The sequence below is a fragment of the Acanthochromis polyacanthus genome, chromosome 14 (genome assembly GCF_021347895.1).
Source record: "Acanthochromis polyacanthus isolate Apoly-LR-REF ecotype Palm Island chromosome 14, KAUST_Apoly_ChrSc, whole genome shotgun sequence".
NCBI lineage: Eukaryota > Metazoa > Chordata > Actinopteri > Pomacentridae > Acanthochromis > Acanthochromis polyacanthus.
The window spans coordinates 4,234,379-4,253,234 of record NC_067126.1 but is presented as its reverse complement, the minus strand read 5'-3'; the positions used below and the strand labels follow the sequence as shown (position 1 = coordinate 4,253,234).

Here is an 18,856-nt window from a genome sequence, read left to right as displayed (position 1 = left end):
GTTAGCGTCACATTATCAGCCTATTGTACCACATTGTACAACTATTGTACTGCTACATACAGTAGTATGTAGCTAGTAATGCTAATATACAGCATTACTAACTTAAATAAAGTCAGCAAGTTTGATAGTTTGTGCTAGAACAAGCTAATATAGCATAGCATTTTCAACCTGTTGTACTACATTGTACTACTACAGTAAGCTAATATACATCATTATCAGCTTAAATAAAGTCAGCTAGTTTCTTACTCATGCTACAGCTGACAACTCAACACAGCATGACATTATTAGCTTCATGACAGTATTAGCTTCAACGGCTCATTTTATATCCCAGGCTGACAAAAATGATCATTTATTCTATGTTTCTTCAGAGCCACCACCATGTGCGGTGACTCAGTGGATGAAGATGCTCCAGTTACTGCAGCCAAGTCGTCTTAGCTCTGATCCACCGCAGCGCTCTGCTGTTTATTATCCAGAGTGATTTTTATTCTAATGTATAATTTCACTGTTTTATTGTTGTTGCGACCTGCAGAGCTCTGAACTCTCTAAGGGGTTCTGCACGGATGTGACAAGAATAATAAAAAAAATAGACGCCGCCACTGAAAATAGTTTCTTTTCCTCTGATCTTTGGAAAATAATTGGATGTCTCTGTAGCCCCGACGGTATTTAAATGAATCTGGGAAGCCGAAAATTCGACTTTGATTTAACGTATGCAGCATGTGACAAGGTGGCGCTTTGATTTATGGGGTCACCAGCCGAGAACATTAGGAAGCACTGATCTAACGCGCCATCAGCTGATTGGCGAAGGATTTCATTCTCAGCTTATCCCACCTTGTGGAAAATGGGATGGCGTCTCCACGGAGATTTGTTTTATACTGTCGCCTTCTGCATTATTCCTTCACTCTGTGACTGTACATGGAGTCCCGGCTTGGTTTGCTTTTCTTCCGTTATCTAAGTTTGAATATTGATATCGTCTCAACAACAGAATGAAATCAGGCAGATTTGTCAGTGACAATAGAAGACGAAGGAACTCGTGTCGATATCAATCTGACAAAAACAGCTTCTATTGTGCAGCATCGATGTTCATACAGAGAAAATTCAGCCTCCACAGAAAAACAAGGCAGATTTAATACAGTACAGCCTCAAAAAGTAATTCTGGGACCATTTAATACCAAATAAAAACAAAAAAAAGCTAATTTACTGATCTGAAGAAGTTGCAAAGATGAGTTCTGTTGACATAATAATGTTTGTTGGCCCAATATTAGGTGTTGTTTACACACATCTTTTACTCATCTTGTTAAATTACAAATGTGAATAATGTCCACATCAAAATCAGTATTTTATCGTTGTAATCTGTTCCTTTACAATATTTGACCATTAAATTACACTACATTTAATGTATCACCAAAAATAACGTTATTTATAAAATATACATGTATCTGTGCTGTTATTTTAAAGAAAAAATATATTAAAATAGCAAACTATTCGTTTAACTATATATATATATATATATATATATATATATATATAAATGTATATACATGGTAAAATCACAGAAAAAAGTATTAATTTACACGTTTAGGTGAAAACTCAAAATAATGTATAATGTCCACATCAGAAACCTTTATTGTCCAAGCAGTAATTAGTTCCTGTTACATTTACAAATATACCTACACTGTTTTGATGTATTTTCATTTCGTAAAACGTCATCATTTAACAGATATTTGCTGTTCTCTTCACAGTTTTTACAGTCAGCTAACAAACAAGCTGACTTGACATTAAGCTAATAATATCATTCACTATGGGCTTTTTGTAGAACTAGCTAAAAAAACTACCTGATTTTATGCTAAATTAATAAGGCTATGCTATATTTGCTTGCTGTAGGTCAGGCAAAAAAACAACTAACTTTATGTTCCGCTAATGGGAATGGCTAGTGTGACATCACGGACCACTTCTGTGTCCTACGCCGTGGCGCACCGAATAAAAAAATGGCAGTAGCGAAAGAACCGGTCACCTTTTTCACTGTGACATCTTATTTTGCGGATTTTCCGAAGTCGGTAAAGCGAGGTCTTAACTCTTACAACTCAAGCAGAGTTGCAAATGTTAGTGTGCTGGCAGGTGGTTTTAAAGGGAAAGTGCAAGTCACATAGACCCATATCCTCGTCAAGTCGAGTATTTTGGGCAGATTGGTCAAGCAAGTCCAAGTCCCCAAAACTGGGACAAAAGTCTCCCTCGGCAGACTTTATTCTTATAAATTAAAAGTATAAACTTATTATCAGAGACTTTAATCTCGACCACTTTTAGTTTCTTTTGTAATGTGGCCCAAACACTCCTCGTAACACTAAAAGATAACATGATTCAAGCGGCTAATACTAGCTAGCGCACGTTAGCTCCCGGCGCTAAATGTATTTTCTAAGATTAGAAATCCGACTTACCTTATCAGTGTCAGCCATCTTCTCTTCTCCTTTTCGTCCAGAGGAAAGCGGTAGAAAGATATCGTTTTATTTACATCATTTCTATTGTTGCAACATGGGACACAACACAGCACCATTATATCGTTGGTTTGGTAGGACACGGAAGTGACGTTTTTGGACACGATGACGTAGTTACTAGCCATCCCCATAATGTCATTCGTGATAGCCTTTTAGTTGCACATGCTAAAAAAAAGTTGCTGACTTTACGATAAGCTAATAATGTTATGCTGCATTGGCTTGCCGTATCACAAGCTATCAAACTAGCTGACCTTATGTTAAGCTAATAATGCCATTTACAATAGGGTTTTTGTTGCACCAGCTAAACACCCCCCAAAACTAGTTGACTTTACTATAAGTTAAGAATGTTATGCTATATTAGCTTGCTACATCACTTGCTAACAAACTAGCTGATTTTATGTTAAGCTAAAGATGTTATTCACCTTAAGCTTTTTGTTGCACTAGCCAAGCTGACTTCATGTTAAGTTATAAGGTTACGCTATATTAGCTTGCTGTAACAAAACCTAACAAACTAGCTAACTTTATGGTAAGTTGATAATATAATTTACTGTAAGCTTTTTGTTGCATTAGTTAACAAACTGTCTGACTGTATGTGAAGTTAATAAGGCTATGCTATGGTAACTTGCTGTGGCAGAAGCTAACAAACTACCTGACTTTATGTTAAGCTAATAATGTTGTTGTATATTAGCTTGCTGTAGCAGAAGCTAAGAAAGTAGCTGACTTTATGGTAAGCTCATAATGTCATTCATTATAAGATTTTTGCTGCACTGGCTGAAAAAACTAACTGACTTTACATAAAGCATGCTAGATTTTTTTTGCTGGTGCTACAAAAAGCCTAGAGTGAAGGAAATTGCGTATTAGCTTAAGGTTATGCTTTATTACCTTGCTGTACCACAATTTAATTAATTTTCACAATTTTACAGTCAGCTGAGTTTATGTTAAGCCAATAATGTTTTATTATATTAGTTTGCTATTAGCTTGCTAACAGACTAGCTGACTTTATGTTATGCTAATAATATCATTCACTCTGAGCTTTTTGTAGCATTAACTGACAAGCTAGCTTTATGTTATGCTAATAATGTTAAGACAATAATGTTGTTGTATATCAGCTTGCGGTTGTACTAGCTAACAAACTAACCAACTTTTCAACATGCTGATAATATTATGCTCTATTAGCCTGTCCGAGCACTAGCTACCAAGTGTGCTCATGATTGTGTATCAGTTTCATAAAGATATGCCATATTAGCTTGCCATAGCACAAGCGAATGAACTAGCTGAGTTTATGGTAAGCTGATAATGTTATTTAATCATATTTTTCTGTGTACTAGCTAACAAACTATTAAATTTTACAACACACGGATACTGTTATGCTGTATTAGCTTGCTGTAGCACTGGCTAACAAGCTACTTAAGTTTATGTAAAGCTAACAGTGTCATTTATAATAAGCTTTTTGTAGCACTAGGTTATAAAAAATAACTGACTGCTAATAATGGTGTATATTAGCTTGCTGTAGTAGCACAATGTAGTACAATAGACTCATAATATTGAGCTATATTAGCTTGTCCTGCCACTAGCTAATAAACGTGCTTGTGATAGTATATGAAGTCTTAGCTTTATTTGTTTTTCTTTTAAATGCTGCTATCTTGAATATTGATTTCATCTCAACCACAGAATGAAGAATATAAGAAGAGGGAACTTCTGTCGATATGAACAGCTTCCATTGTGCAGGTTTTCAAAGAGCTGGATGTTTGAAACGATTTCATCTGCTGGTTCTGTCAGACCTCGAGCTGCAGGATTCCAGTCGCTAATGACGACCACTTCCATGTCCCCGTGTGGGTATTTTTCCTTGGGCGAGCTGAAAGAGTGGAATTAAAGCGTGAAAGGCCCGAATTAGCTTTTCAGGGGAACAATAAAAGAGGGGAGCAAACGTGAAAGGCAGTGAAACAAGAAACATTAGCTTTGGAAATGATCTCATAATCCGCGCAATTAAAATGAAGTGGCTGACAATGTCGTTTGGCCGCTTCCGTCCGCTATTGTTGGACGTCGGCTCCTCGCAGCCACATGTTCCTTTGATCCTTTCACGAGTCTCCGGAGCTCCATGCAGAGGAGAACATTAGGAACATTTGTTTCAATGACTACAGCTGCCGGCGATTTGAAAATGGGAACTGTGTTTGCATTATGGGGACATGAGGGCCGTTCAGACTTGGTCTAATTTCCACTCTGATGCTTTTCTCGGGCATTTGTCCATTTGTCAGCTGTGAAATGTTGCCGCCGCCGCCATGCAGGCCGCAGCAGAACAGAGAATTCTGCTCTGGCCTGCATGGTGGTGGTGGCAACATTTTAATGCTTGTGCTAAAGCATTTGTAGAATTTATAGCAAATGACATCATTAGCTATACATAAAGTCAGCTAGTTTGTTAGACTGTGCTGGGGCAAGTAAGCTTATATACAACAGCATTATTAGCATGTTAGTGTGCGCTACAACAAGCTAATATAGCACAGCATTATCCACCTATTGTACCACTATTGCACTACTACAGCAAGCAAATATACAATGACATTATTTGCCTAAATAAAGACAGCCAGTTTGTTAGCTCATGCTAACAACTGTTTAATATAGCATAGCCTTAGAAACTTGATACACAAACACAAGCACATTAATGAATGCTAAGGCAAGCTAATATAGCACAACACAATCAATTTATTTTAAAGCCTGCTAATTTGCTATTATGCTAATATAGCATAATATTATTAGCACAACATACTGTCAACTACTTTGTTAGGAAGTGATACAGCAAATTAATATAGAAAAACATTATCAGCCAGTTGGTAATTTGCTAGCTAGTACTACAGCAAGCTAATATAGCATAATATTATTAGTTTTACATATAGTCAGCTAGTTTTTTAGATAGGGATACAGCAAGCTAATATAGCATAATGTTAACAGCCTGTTGTAAAGTTTGGTAGTTTGTTAGCTGGTGTTACAGCAAGCTAATTTAACATCATGTTATTAGCACAGCATAAATTCAGCTATTTTGTTAACTTGTGCTACAGCAAGCTAAAATAACATAACCGTATTAACTTCATGCACAATCACAGGCACATTTGTTAACTAGTGCTAGAGCAAGTTAATATAGCATAACAATATCAGCCTGTTGTAAAGTGTAGCATTAAATGCTGCTGCCGCCACCGTGCAGGCTGCAGCAGAACTGCCTTTCCTTTTCCTGTTGCTCACAGATCACCTGAGCCGCCGACACCTTTCTGATGGCAGCTTTGTCAGGATCCTCATCTCCGCTGCAGAGCTGCCGACTGAATCGTCCTCCGATGCAGCCACTGTGGAGAATTTAATTTGGGAAACACAGACGCTGCAGAGAGTTTCACTCCCGCCGATGATGGATGAGCGCAAGTCTTTCAGATGCAAAGAACCCTCACATTTAGGGCCTGAGCGCCGCCGTCGATGGCGTCCTTGAGGGAAGTGCTCTCCTTCATAATCAGTGTCCAACTAACCAGAAAACAGGCGGAAGTAAGTTACAATTCCATTTCCCAGCAGTGATGAAAATCTCCTCCTGAGTTCAGAGGTGTATTTTATCATTAGGCAAAGTATGTCTGCACCAAACCAAGAGGAACCAAACTCTGCACCGCCATGTTCATGCAGCCGGCGGCACATCTGGTGGTACAAGTGATGGAATCAGTGAAGTCTGTGGCGCCTCTGCAGAAAAACAAGCAAATTTTAACTGTGATGCCTCAAAACATACAGTTAACTATTATGATAGCTTGTGCTACAACAAGCTACTATAGCATAAGATTTCCAGCCTATTGTAATACTGTTGCAATGCTACAACAAGCTAATATAACATAGCATTATTAATTTCACATAAAGTCAACTAGTTCATTAGCTTGTGCTACAACAAGCTAATATGGCAAAATGATATAATCTCAGCGTATTGTACTGCAATGTATTACTATTGTACTACTAAAGTAATCTAATAAACAACAATATTACTAGCTGAAAAAAGTCAGCTAGTTTGCTAGCTTGTGCAACAAAAAGCTTATACTGAATTACATTATTAGCTTAACATAGTCAATTAGTAATACAGCAAGGTAATGTAGCATAGCATTATCAGCCTATTGTAAAGTTTGGTAGTTTGTTAGCTAGTACTACAGCAAGCTAAAATAGCACAACATTATTAGCTTAACATAAAGTTTGCTAGTTTGTTAGCCAGTACTACAGCAAGCTAATATACAATATCATTATTAGCTTCAGTAAAGCTAAAATTCCAGCAGCTAGCTGCTCCACAGTCTCCTTTCTGTTTCCATCTGTTTCCCCATGTGGTGCTGCTCTGCTCCGTCTGACGGCAGAATCTGAAGAATCAGCACCATTATTTTCTTTTCCAGAGAAAAGACTATTTATGAACTCCCTCTTTCTGCTGGTTTCACTCTCTGAGAGCTTTTAAATTCTGGCAGTCTGACTTTAACTCAGCAGAGCAGCAGCCACTTGGGTCAGAAGTCACAATAGCGGGGTAATGATGTCTTAAAATGGACAAAATGTTCCTTTATAGGAGCACGAGGAGCAAAGAGCTGCCAGCCAGTCGCCTCATTAACGTCACTCACGCAGTAATATCCATCCAAAGTTTGCCAACAGATCATTTTTTATTCAGTGTTTCATCCATAAGAAGCAGGATGTGTTATTTCTTCATGTAAAACTTGCATTCGCTGCGATTAAATCACAACGGAGCTCACATTAGCTGCAGCACATGAATATAACATGCAGTATAAATAATAACCAGGCAGCAACATGGGGGAACATGGCGGCGTTTCTCTGCTCCATTGACTCAGCTGTTAGACAACGACACCCCAGACAGTTCTACTGATCCTAATTAAACCCACAAGATAATATGAGAAGGAACTGCAAAATGACAAAGATTTATCAATTAATCTGAGTTTAGAATTAAGATTTTTAATCAAAATCACTATATTCTGCATGTTTCATTCAAAAAAAATGCTAAAAATCAAAGCATTCATACTAAGAAAGACCACAAAGAGACACAAAACTGACAAAAAATGACACAATTAAGACACAAAATGACAAAAACCAGACAAAATCCACTGAACCCCAAAACATAGTGGCTTATCTTTAAAAAAATTACCAAATTACACCATTTACCAGCCAGAATCTGTAAAAACACAAAAACTTGTCAATAAATCTGAGCTTAAAATTGTGATATTTCATCTAATTCACTGTATTCTAAATGTCTCATTCAAGAAAATGTTAAAAATTAATCATTGGCACCAAAAAGACCACAAAGAGAGACAAAATGACAAAAAATGACAAAAAATTACACAACTGAGACATAAAATGACAAAAAAAATTCAGAAAACCCACTGAACCCCCAAACCTGGTGTCTTATCTTTTTTTTAAAAAGTACCAAAATGACACCATTTATCAACCAGAAACTGTAAAAACACAAAGATTTATCAACAAATCTGAGATTAGTTTTATGATATGCCATCAAAATCACTTTATTCTGCATGCTTCATTTAAGAAAAATACTAAAAGCAAACTATTTGGACCAAAACACAACCACAAAATGACATAAAACTGACAAAATATGACAAAAACAAAACTGAAAACCCACTGAACCCTCAAACCTGGTGATTTATCTTTTAACAAATACCAAAGATAATACATCTAGAGAAAATAGAAGGTGCACCTGCAAAGGTTTGTTCCAGACATTTAAACCTCCATCACTGTCTGAAGAAAAGCTGCTTCCAGCTCGTTGTTTTTGCTGTTATTGTCCTTAAAACTGCCTCTGATCGAAGACGTTTTTATCCCCAGCAAGCAGCCAAAAACCTCCCCCATCATCTCCAGAGCTGAATGTTTCCCTGAGGAGCTGGAGGAAATCACAGCAGAGCAGCCGCGATATATAAATACTCTGTTTATAATTAAGTATCAATGCTCGTCCTGCCTGTTCATTAACCCTCTGAGGAGCAAATCCTGGAAAAGCATGTTTACTTTCACAATGATCACCAAAGTGACACCGTTTATCTCACGGAAACTGTAAAAGCAGAAGGAAGAGCTTCATTTGTGACACAGAAAAGCTGGAAGTAGTCGTGTTTCATCAAAATCATGTTGTTCTAAACGTCTAATTTAAAAAAAATAGATGTCTAGTTTCATTTTTAAAGACACAGAGGTTCATCCTGTGGGGATAACGAATGTGCACCGCGTGGTTCCATCAAGAAAATGAACCAAATCTCAGCTAAAAAATCTGATATTTCATAAGAAAATTTTTATTTTACACAACTCATTCAGCATTTACACTAAAGACACGAGATAAATGGTTCAAAATGTTGGGTTTGTCTGCACAATTCTGAAGTCACGACTAAAAAAAATGAAAATATTTATGTCCAGAATAACTCAACAATTGTCCAAAATGTCCAAAATTTGTTGGTAAAAATCTGAGTTAAAATGCTTCAAAATTGGTCAAAAATGACATAAATTTGTTGAAAATGGTAAAAACAGTTATGAGTCAAAACTGGTCAGAAAGATTCCACCTTTTTCTTTTTTTACCATCTAAATCCATAAACTCTACCTTTTTTAAAAACAATCTAATGTCATAAATTCTAATTTTTTATCATCTAAATCCATAAATTTGACTCTTTTTTTATCATCTAACTTCATAAATTCTATCTTTTTTATCATCTAACTTCATAAATTCTATCTTTTTTATCATCTAAATTCATAAGTTAGACTTTTTTTAACCGTCTAAATCCATAAACTCATCTTTTTTTAGGTCTGACTTCCTGCAGTTTGACTCCAGAGTGAATCTCCTAAAAACCGAGTCCTTAAATCCATAAATAAACCTCCTCTGCTTAACAAACACGTTATTTTAAGGTTTCTAGTTTCCTGTATTCCCTCCAAAGCAACTCTGAGCTGCTGAACCTCTGTATGAAGGATCCTGGAAACCACTGGTTTTATACCGAGAGGTGAGAACTGAGACGTTTCCTGGAGATGAAATCCAAATAAGAGCAGCTCAGAGCATCAGAGCAGGTCAGCTGGAAAAGCTCCAGATCAGCTGTTAGAAGAACGTTTCACCTGGAAATCACCAACCAGAACTGCTCCTTCTACAGTTAACATGACCCTCTTCTGCATTAGCTCCACTTAGACCTTCGTTAGCAGCAGCATGTTCTTCTACCGTCTCGTTAACACGTTTTATTCACCTTCTGGACTCCAGCTGGCGCTTCTACCTCCTTAATTCTCACGTTCTAATCTAAAGTCCTGCAGCTCCACAGAAACACAAAACTCAGAGATGTCTTCTGAGAAGTTTTAAATAATTCTGGAATAAACCTGTCCAACATGTTTACTCAGATCAACTCTAAAAAAATGGAAGCTCCACCTGCTACAGATGCTGAACTGTTCCCATGTTCCTCCATGCTGAATGGATCTCCAACAACCAGAAGATGTTTCACCACGCTGAATGGATCTCTATCTACTAGAAGATGTTTCACCATGCTGAATGGATCTCCAACTACAAGATATTTCAGCATGCTGAATGGATCTCCAAGTGATTTTGATAAAATATCATAATTCTTTCCTCAGACATGTTGATAAATCTTTGTATTTATACAGTTTCTGGTTGATCAACGGTGTCATTTTGGTCATTTAAAAAAAAAGAAGTCACTAAGTTTTTGGTTTTATTTGTGTCGCTTTTGTCATTTTTTGGTCAGTTTTATGTCGTTTTGTGTCTCTTTGTGGTCTTTCTTGGTACAAAGGCTTTATTTTTGACAAATTTTGGAAAAAAGACATAAAAAAACAATTTTGATGAAATAATTCTAAAGTCAGATTTGTTGACAAATCTTTGTGTTTTTACAGTTTTGTGGTGATAAATGGTGTCATTTTGGTCATTTGTAAAAAGATAAACCACTAGTTTTAGGGGTTTTACTGCTTTTCTGTGTTGTTTTTGTCATTTTGTGTCAGTTTTATATGGTTTTGTGTCTCTTTATGGTTGTCTTTTGGAAGATAAGTTACAAGATTTCAGTTTTCTGAGGGTTAATGCAGGTTTAGCTCTGTTGTGTGTCTGTTGTGTGTCTGTTGTGTGTTGTGTGTCTGTTATGTGTCTGTTGTATGTCTGTTATGTGTCTGTTGTGTGTCTGTTGTGTGTCTGTTATGTGTCTGTCGTGTGTCTGTTGTGTGTCTGTTGTGTGTCTGTTGTGTGTCTGTCGTGTGTCTGTTGTGTGTCTGTTGTGTGTCTGTTGTGTGTGTCTGTTGTGTGTCTGTTATGTCTGTTGTGTGTCTGTTGTGTGTTGTGTGTCTGTTGTGTGTTGTGTGTCTGTTGTGTGTCTGTTATGTGTCTGTTGTATGTCTGTTGTGTGTCTGTTGTCTGTTGTGTCTGTTGTGTGTCTGTTGTGTGTTGTGTGTCTGTTATGTCTGTTGTGTGTCTGTTGTGTGTTGTGTGTCTGTTGTGTGTTGTGTGTCTGTTGTGTGTCTGTTATGTGTCTGTTGTATGTCTGTTGTGTGTCTGTTGTCTGTTATGTCTGTTGTGTGTCTGTTGTGTGTCTGTTGTGTGTCTGTTGTGTCTGTTGTGTGTCTGTTGTGTGTTGTGTGTCTGTTATGTCTGTTGTGTGTCTGTTGTCTGTTGTGTGTCTGTTGTGTGTCTGTTATGTCTGTTGTGTGTCTGTTGTGTGTCTGCTGTCTGTTGTGTGTCTGTTATGTGTCTGTTGTATGTCTGTTATGTGTCTGTTGTGTGTCTGTTGTGTGTCTGTTATGTGTCTGTCGTGTGTCTGTTGTGTGTCTGTTGTGTGTCTGTTGTGTGTGTCTGTTGTGTGTCTGTTATGTCTGTTGTGTGTCTGTTGTGTGTTGTGTGTCTGTTGTGTGTCTGTTATGTGTCTGTTGTATGTCTGTTGTGTGTCTGTTGTCTGTTGTGTCTGTTGTGTGTCTGTTGTGTGTTGTGTGTCTGTTATGTCTGTTGTGTGTCTGTTGTGTGTCTGTTGTGTGTCTGTTGTGTCTGTTGTGTGTCTGTTGTGTGTTGTGTGTCTGTTATGTCTGTTGTGTGTCTGTTGTGTGTCTGTTATGTCTGTTGTGTGTCTGTTGTCTGTTGTGTGTCTGTTGTGTGTCTGTTGTGTGTCTGTTGTGTCAGTTTGTTGTCTCTATCTGCTTCCTGCTTTTCCGTCTGTATCTGCAGCAGACTCTGTGTTTTTCTCTGACCCTCATTCTTTCTGCTGTTGAGTTTTATGCATTTTAAACATCCATCTGGGGAGGTTCTTTGCCAATTGGCCTCGGCCGTAAACGCGCTGCACAAACACGCATTAAGTAAATAAATAAAATGAAAGCGTTACAGACTTCTGCGCTGCCAGGAAAGGAAGATGCAGAGAGTTTCCCTCCAGCCTCGGCCTCCGACCAGATGAGAAAAGACCAAGCGGACAAATGTCCAGCAGCAGCAGATCACCTGCAGAGAAACACCACCAGAGTGACCACAGCAGCAGAAAAACAGAAAATAAAAAGCCTGGCAGCCAGCAGAAAACACACTGAGTCACATCTGCCAAGATTCAGAGACCAGAAACAAAGAGATGCTGCATGAAGACACTCACAGCCCTCCAAAATAAAAGCCCAGGATAATAAACAGCTGATGGAAAAACCTGCAGAGGAACGTTTAAAGAACAAGAAACACAGAAGATTTACATTTAATCTGTGCTATGTTTGATTCTAGTCATGCAAAGTAAAGATAATCTGCAGAAAAATCATTCAGAATTTATATTTGTGTTTGAATTAATGATTAAATGTGAAAAATGTGGTGGATTTCTGCAGGACTTTACTTCAAAAAATGTCCATTTATAGCCTCCTGTAGCTGAAACATTCAGTTTATAGAGACTATAGTGAATGATTTTAAATACCATTTTTATTTCTGCCACCTGCTAAAATTCACACTGCCTGTGTTAAATCCTCTTTATGTTTAATTCTATGAATAAATATGTCAATTCACCAGCAGAAAAATCATTAGAACTTATTCTGTGTTGGAAATAATGATCAAATATGCAGGATTTTTCTTCCAAAAGTCTAAATTTAAAGCCTGTAGCACAGTTTTACAAGATTATATTTTAATATTTTACATTTTAATCAGGATTTCTGTCTCCTATGTTTTGTTTTATTCATGCATTTTAAACTTCAACTGCAGAAAAATCATACAGAATTCAAATTTATCTTGGAATTAATGACAAAATGTGAGAAATGTAGTGGAGTTCTGCAGGATTTTACTTCCAAAAGTCTAAATTTAAAGCCTCCTGTACAGATTGTATAGATTATATTTTAATATTTTATGGTTTTATAAGAATTTCTGCCACATATGTTTTATTCTCTTCATGCAAATTAAAATTAAACTGCAGAAAAATCATTCTGAATTTACATTTGTGTTGGAATTGTTGGATTTCTGCAGATTTTTTCTTTAAAAAAAAATGATAATCTGAAGCCTCCCGTAGCTGAAACATTCACTGTTTTTTAAATTAAACTTTTAAAAATCTCTTTGTTTTGCCTCCTCCTGAGATTTAAACCTGCAGAAACACATTTTAAGCATTAAAGAACAAAGAAAAACCACCAAAGATTTACATTTAATCTGGTAAATGTTTATTTTGTTCATGCAAATTCAAACTAATCAGCAGAGAATCTTTTATATTTGTGTCAGAATTAATGACTAAATGTGCAGGATTTTAGTAATCAAAGTAGAAATAAAAACTCAGATCAACGGCCATTCTGTTTGGATGTTTTATTTTCTTTTTTTTTTTGCTTTTTAAAGTTTTTTTTTTGCACTTCTGGTTAAATATTAAACTACATTTCATTCTCTTGTACAATAATTAATACAAAATTCATATTTTTGTAGTAAAAAAATTAGGAAGTCTGAATTCATTTGAATAATTATACATTTAAAATCTAAAAATATCGCAAAAAATAGAAAAAAACAAAACACGTAAAGGTTATTATAATATATCTAAGTCTAATATATATAATTAGTTTTTCTGTAAAGTGACTTTGGGCGTCAAGAAAGGCGCTTACAAATAAAATGTACCGTTATTATTATTATTATTGATGCAAAACTTTAATTTTCTTTAGTAAATAATCTGAGTTGATTTGATTCAATTATAAATTTTACGTAAAAAACAGCAAAAACAAAAAACAAAACATAAAAAGGTGAAAAAAGACTTTTTTTCCAAACGATTCTCAGTTTTACACCGAATACACTCTAAAATCTGATTTGATTTAACTTAATTATACATAAATCATAAAAACGTTTATTTAATATTTTTAAGTTAATTTTCAAAGTTAACATGTGAACATTTTAATCCTTAATAAATGAATAAATCTGACAGAATCCACCCGCATGTTTGACTTTTTTTATGCTTTTTTGCACTTAAATATTAAACAGAATTTTGTTCTCCTGCACAAATATTGAAGCAGAACTCTTATTTTTCTGTTTTTACAGTGAATAAACTGTAAATCTTGAGTTGTTTTGACTCAATTATACATTTAAATATGAATAATAATTACTATTGTAAGAATGCAAAACTCATTTTATTTTATTTTTCCAGTAAAAACACTCTAAAATCTGTTTTAATTTTACTAAATGATACATTTAAATACACATTCTAAATAAAATTCTTATTATAAAGTCAAGCCAAAATCTAAAACCTGATCTCATTGGACAAAGTTATAAATTTAAAAACATATTAATATCATTTAAAAAAATGCAAAACTCTTGTTTTTTCTAATTTTTCCATTAAAATAAACTCTAAAATCTGTTAATTTGACTAAATGCTACATTTAAACATGCATTATTATTATTATTAATATCACTATTGTTATTATAAAAAGTACAGTCCACTCTATTTTTACATTAAAATAAACTCTAAAATGTGATCTGATTTGACTAAATTATGAATTTGAATAAATTTAAATATATATTTTTAAAGATGAAGATTTTTTTTTCTATTTTTCAAGTCAATACACACTTTAAAACTCTGTTGATTTGACTAAATTATACATTTAAATATGAATAATTAATATTTTTATTACTATAAAACTGAAATAAATTGTAAAATCTGGTCTGATTGGATTCAATTTTAAATTTAAATATGCATTATTAATATTATTATATTTTATAAAAATTACAAAACTCTCATTTTTATTTTTTTAGTGAATACACAATAAAATCTTAATTAATTTGACACATTATAAATTTAAATGTTTATTATTGTTATCATTATTATGATAAAAATGACAAAACTCTCATTTGTTTCTATTTTTACCTTAAAATAAACTAAAATCTGAATTAATTTAACTCAATTTTAGATTTAAATATGAATTTTTAAGAGTAAAAATGAAAGAACTCTATTTTTACATTAAAATAAATTCAAAAATGTCATCTGATTTGACAAAATTAGCAATTTAAATATGAATTATTAATAATATTATCACTATTATTATAAATTACATTAAACTGTAAAACCTGATCTGATTGGACTAAAATATACATTAAAATGTACATCATTAATGTTGTTATTATAACTTGTAAATTGTGAATTGATTTGATGGTTCTTGTTTTACAGTGCAGATCTGAGGACTTTTAGTGAACCTCCAGCTGATCTCCCCTGGCTTTCTGCTGCTCCTGGTCTGGGTCTAGTTCCTGGTCCTCCTCTCCTGGTCTGGGTCTAGTTCCTGGTCCTCCTCTCCTGGTCTGGGTCTAGTTCCTGGTCCTCCTCTCCTGGTCTGGGTCTAGTTCCTGGTCCTCCTCTCCTGGTCTCCAGTCTGGCGCGCGGAGCTCCGGAGGAGAGAGAGGGCGGTGGGCTGGACCTGCGGAGGGCGGAGTGCCACCGAGGGAGCGGCTTGTCTCCGTCAGACTCCTTCGTCCCTCCGAGCTGGAGGTTGGGAGGACCCAGTGCGCCGCCGACTCTCGGATAATTCCGCTCCTTTCCCCGGGAAGATGCTCGTCGTGCTGCCGCTGCTCGCCGTCCTGTCGCTGCCTCTGCGGAGCGGAGCGGCCGCCGCCTCCCACCGTGAGTACCCGCTCACCTGTGCGCTGCCGGCGGCTCCGGAGCGGACCGCGGCTCGGTACCTGTGCGCTCCCGGTTGTTGCATCGTGACGGCGGTGGCTGCTGCTGCTGCTGGTCCGGTCCACCTGCCGGTTCGGTCCACCTGCCGGTTCGGGTCCGGTCGGGAACAAGTTGTTGCTGCGGCTGAAGGTCATCGAACCGCCGCTGCGCACCGAGCGGAGCCCCGAGCCGCCGGAGCAGACGTGGCCGCTCCGCCGCGCTGCTCCTCGGCTGTGGGCTCCGGACGAGCGCCGCTGCGGAGGGAGAGAAGTGTCCGCAGCTGGAGGCTCCTCGGGCGGCTGGAGGAGCCTCTGGAGGAGCCGCTGGAGGAGCCTCTGGAGGAGCCCCTGGAGCTCCAGCTGCTCTTTGGAGCTCCGGCCTGGAGATCAGATGAAATGTGGAGTATTTGTGGCTTCATGTGGAGGATTGTGGTGGATCTGGAGGAGGACAGGAGGAGAATGTGAGGTCAGATGTGGTGTTTAAAGAGCACAAATCTGAATATTTAATTAGTTCATTTACTGTCTGTAGGACTCACATGGAGCTGGACAAGAACAGAAACACCTTTTACATCCTTTAAAATGCAGCGATTACATCATGCAGAATGTTCATTAGCCTGATTTATTCCAATAAATTAGTCATTTTTATTGTATTTTAGTGTCTTACTATTAATATTTAAGCTCATCCTCGACTGGAAATAGTTTTATAGGTTCCATAAAAGTGATTTTACAACAATTTTAAAAGAAATTCTGCATTTTAATGTCAAAATTAGAATTTTCTTTTGCTAGTTTTGCAGTTTCCTCAGTAAACTGGCTGCCACTAAAATGTTCATTAACCTCATTTAGTTCTTCTTAATTTGGATAAAATAGCAGTTTATGGCATATTTTAGTGTCTTCCATCATGACACACAATGATTAAATCATTTCAAATGTTCATTAACCTCAATCAAAGCCTGTTTATTCGAATAAATTAGACCTTTTTATTGTATTTTACATTCCAAACATTAATATCCATTTATCTTCTATTTCAAATGTTCCATAAATGTCACATCAACGTGATTTTACATCAGTTTGAACAAAAAATACACGTTTTAATGTTAAAATGAAGATTTTCTTTTGCTACTTCTGCAGTTTCTTCATTAAACTTGGAGTTTAGCAATTTTAAAAATGGAGTTTTATTGTTTCTAAATGTTCGTTAACCTTCATTTAGTTCATCTCTAGTCAGATAAATGAGCAGTTTGTGTCATATTGTAGTAAATGTAGATGTTATTTGTCTTCATGTGAGCATCATTTAGTGTCTGCAGGAGAATGTGAGGTCAGATCTGGTGTTTAAATCTGAATGTTTAATGAGTTCATTTACTGTCTGTGGGACTCATGGAGCTGGACAAGAACAGAAACACCTTTTAGAGCATTTAAAATGTTCATTAACCTCAATTACAGCCTGATTTTTCTCATAAATGAGTCATTTTTATCGTGTTTTAGAGATTTCAGTCCTTAATTCCTGGTTTTTGCTGAACAGCAGCAGTTTAAAATGTTCCATAAAAGTGACGTCGACTCTGTTTGACAACATTTCAACAAAAATTACACATTTTAATGTTAAAGTGAAGATTTTATTTCACCAGTTCTGTAGTTTCTTTGTTAAATTTGCAGCTAAATGGCGTTTTATTGTTTCTAAATGTTCATTAACCTTCATTTAGTTCCTCTTTATTCCAGTAAATTAGTTTTTTATGTCATTTTTTGGTGTTTGAACCTGAATATTCAGAGTTTTTGGTTCAATTTGAATCTTATTTCTGTTAAACTGAGGTCAGAGCTGCTGTTTAAGGAGCAGAAATCTGAATGTTTCATAAGTTTATTTACTATCTCTGGGAATCACTCAATAGAAATGTTGATTATTTCTTCCCTAACAGTGATTTCCCAACATTTTTAACATAAATTACATGTTTTAATCTTAAAAATTAACATTTTGTTCTGCTAGTTTTGCAGGTTTCGCTTTAAACTGGAGTTTTATTGTTGCAAAATGTTCATTATTCTTCATTTAGTTTGTGTCTAATCAGATAAATGAGTGTTTTATGTCATATTTTAGTGTTTAAACTTTAATATTTAATCTTATTGATCTTAAACATGAACTTCATGAAGGTATAGTTTGCATTTCTTTAGTTTTCCACGACAGAATCTGGACTTTTATTGTTGATTTGACAGTAAATGAATGCATTAATTAACCTTAAATTAGTCACACACTGTTCTCATTAATAATTAATGAGTTTGAGCAGCTGTTAAAAAGATATTTTCTTTAGTTGATGTCTCTGATTTACTGTAAACAGAAGAAACAGCAGCAAAGTGAATTAAAAGACAAACTAAAAACACAAGAACAGACAAATTAAAAAGTTAATTAACTCAATCAAACCTCTCTAGTACAATTAATTACAATTCATTACAGAATGTCACACTTCTAGTGGTAATATTTCATATTTAAGTGCATTAATATTGAGATTTTAATCATTTTAGTGTCTTAATATTAAGATTTTAGTTATTTTACTGCCTTAATGTTTGTGACTTTAGTCAGTTTACTGCATTAATATTTAGATGTTAGTCATTTTGATGCATGAATATTTAGATTTTAGTCATCTTTGGCTTATTAATATTTAGATTTCAGTCATTTTGGTGCCTTAATGTTTAAATTTTAGACGTTTTAGTCTTTTAATATTTTGGCTTTAGTCTTTTTTAAAGCGTCAATTTGGACATATTGGACATTTTACTGCATTAATATTTGGATTTCAGACATTCTGGTGCTTTAGTTTTAAGATTTTAAATGTTTTGGTGCCTCCATATTTAGAATTTAGTCATTTTACTGCTTTTAATATTTAGACTTTAGACGTTTTAGTGTCTTAATATTTACACTTTAAACATTTTACTGCATTAATTTTGACATTTTAGTGCATTAGTATTTGGATTTTAGACATTTTAGTGCATTAATATTTAGATTTCAGTTATTTTGCCGCCTTAATACTTAGATTTAAGTCATTTTATTGCTTTAATTTACAGATTTGAGTCATTTTGGTGTTTTAATATTTAGATTTTAGTCTTTTTAGTGCATTAGTATTTGGATTTTAGACATTTTGGTGCTTTAATATTCAGATTTCAGTCATTTTTACTGCCTTAATACTTAGATTTAAGTCATTTTATTGCTTTAATTTACAGATTTGAGTCATTGTGGTGTGTTAATATTCAAGGAAACATGACGCAAACAGCAGCAGAAATGTATCAAATGACTCTTATCATGACATCTTTTCTAAATAAT

At 35.4% G+C, this 18,856-nt stretch overlaps 1 protein-coding gene and 1 long non-coding RNA gene across 2 annotated transcripts in view; one reads left to right on the top strand and one right to left on the bottom strand.

Annotated features, from left to right (window-relative positions):
- Positions 1 to 1,600: 1,600 nt before the first annotated feature.
- On the bottom strand, positions 1,601 to 14,777 carry LOC127537014 (uncharacterized). Its single transcript, XR_007946282.1, has 2 exons — positions 11,826 to 14,777; positions 1,601 to 6,197 (listed from the first exon to the last, which is right to left on the bottom strand). It is a non-coding gene; the product is annotated as an uncharacterized LOC127537014 (long non-coding RNA).
- Positions 14,778 to 15,203: 426 nt separating this feature from the next.
- cntnap5a (contactin associated protein family member 5a) overlaps positions 15,204 to 18,856 on the top strand; it is a 195,916-nt gene continuing 192,263 nt past the window's right edge. Inside the window, 1 exon segment of the mRNA XM_051958577.1 lies at positions 15,204 to 15,526. Coding sequence (XP_051814537.1) covers positions 15,454 to 15,526 — 73 coding nt within the window. The 5' untranslated portion in view covers positions 15,204 to 15,453.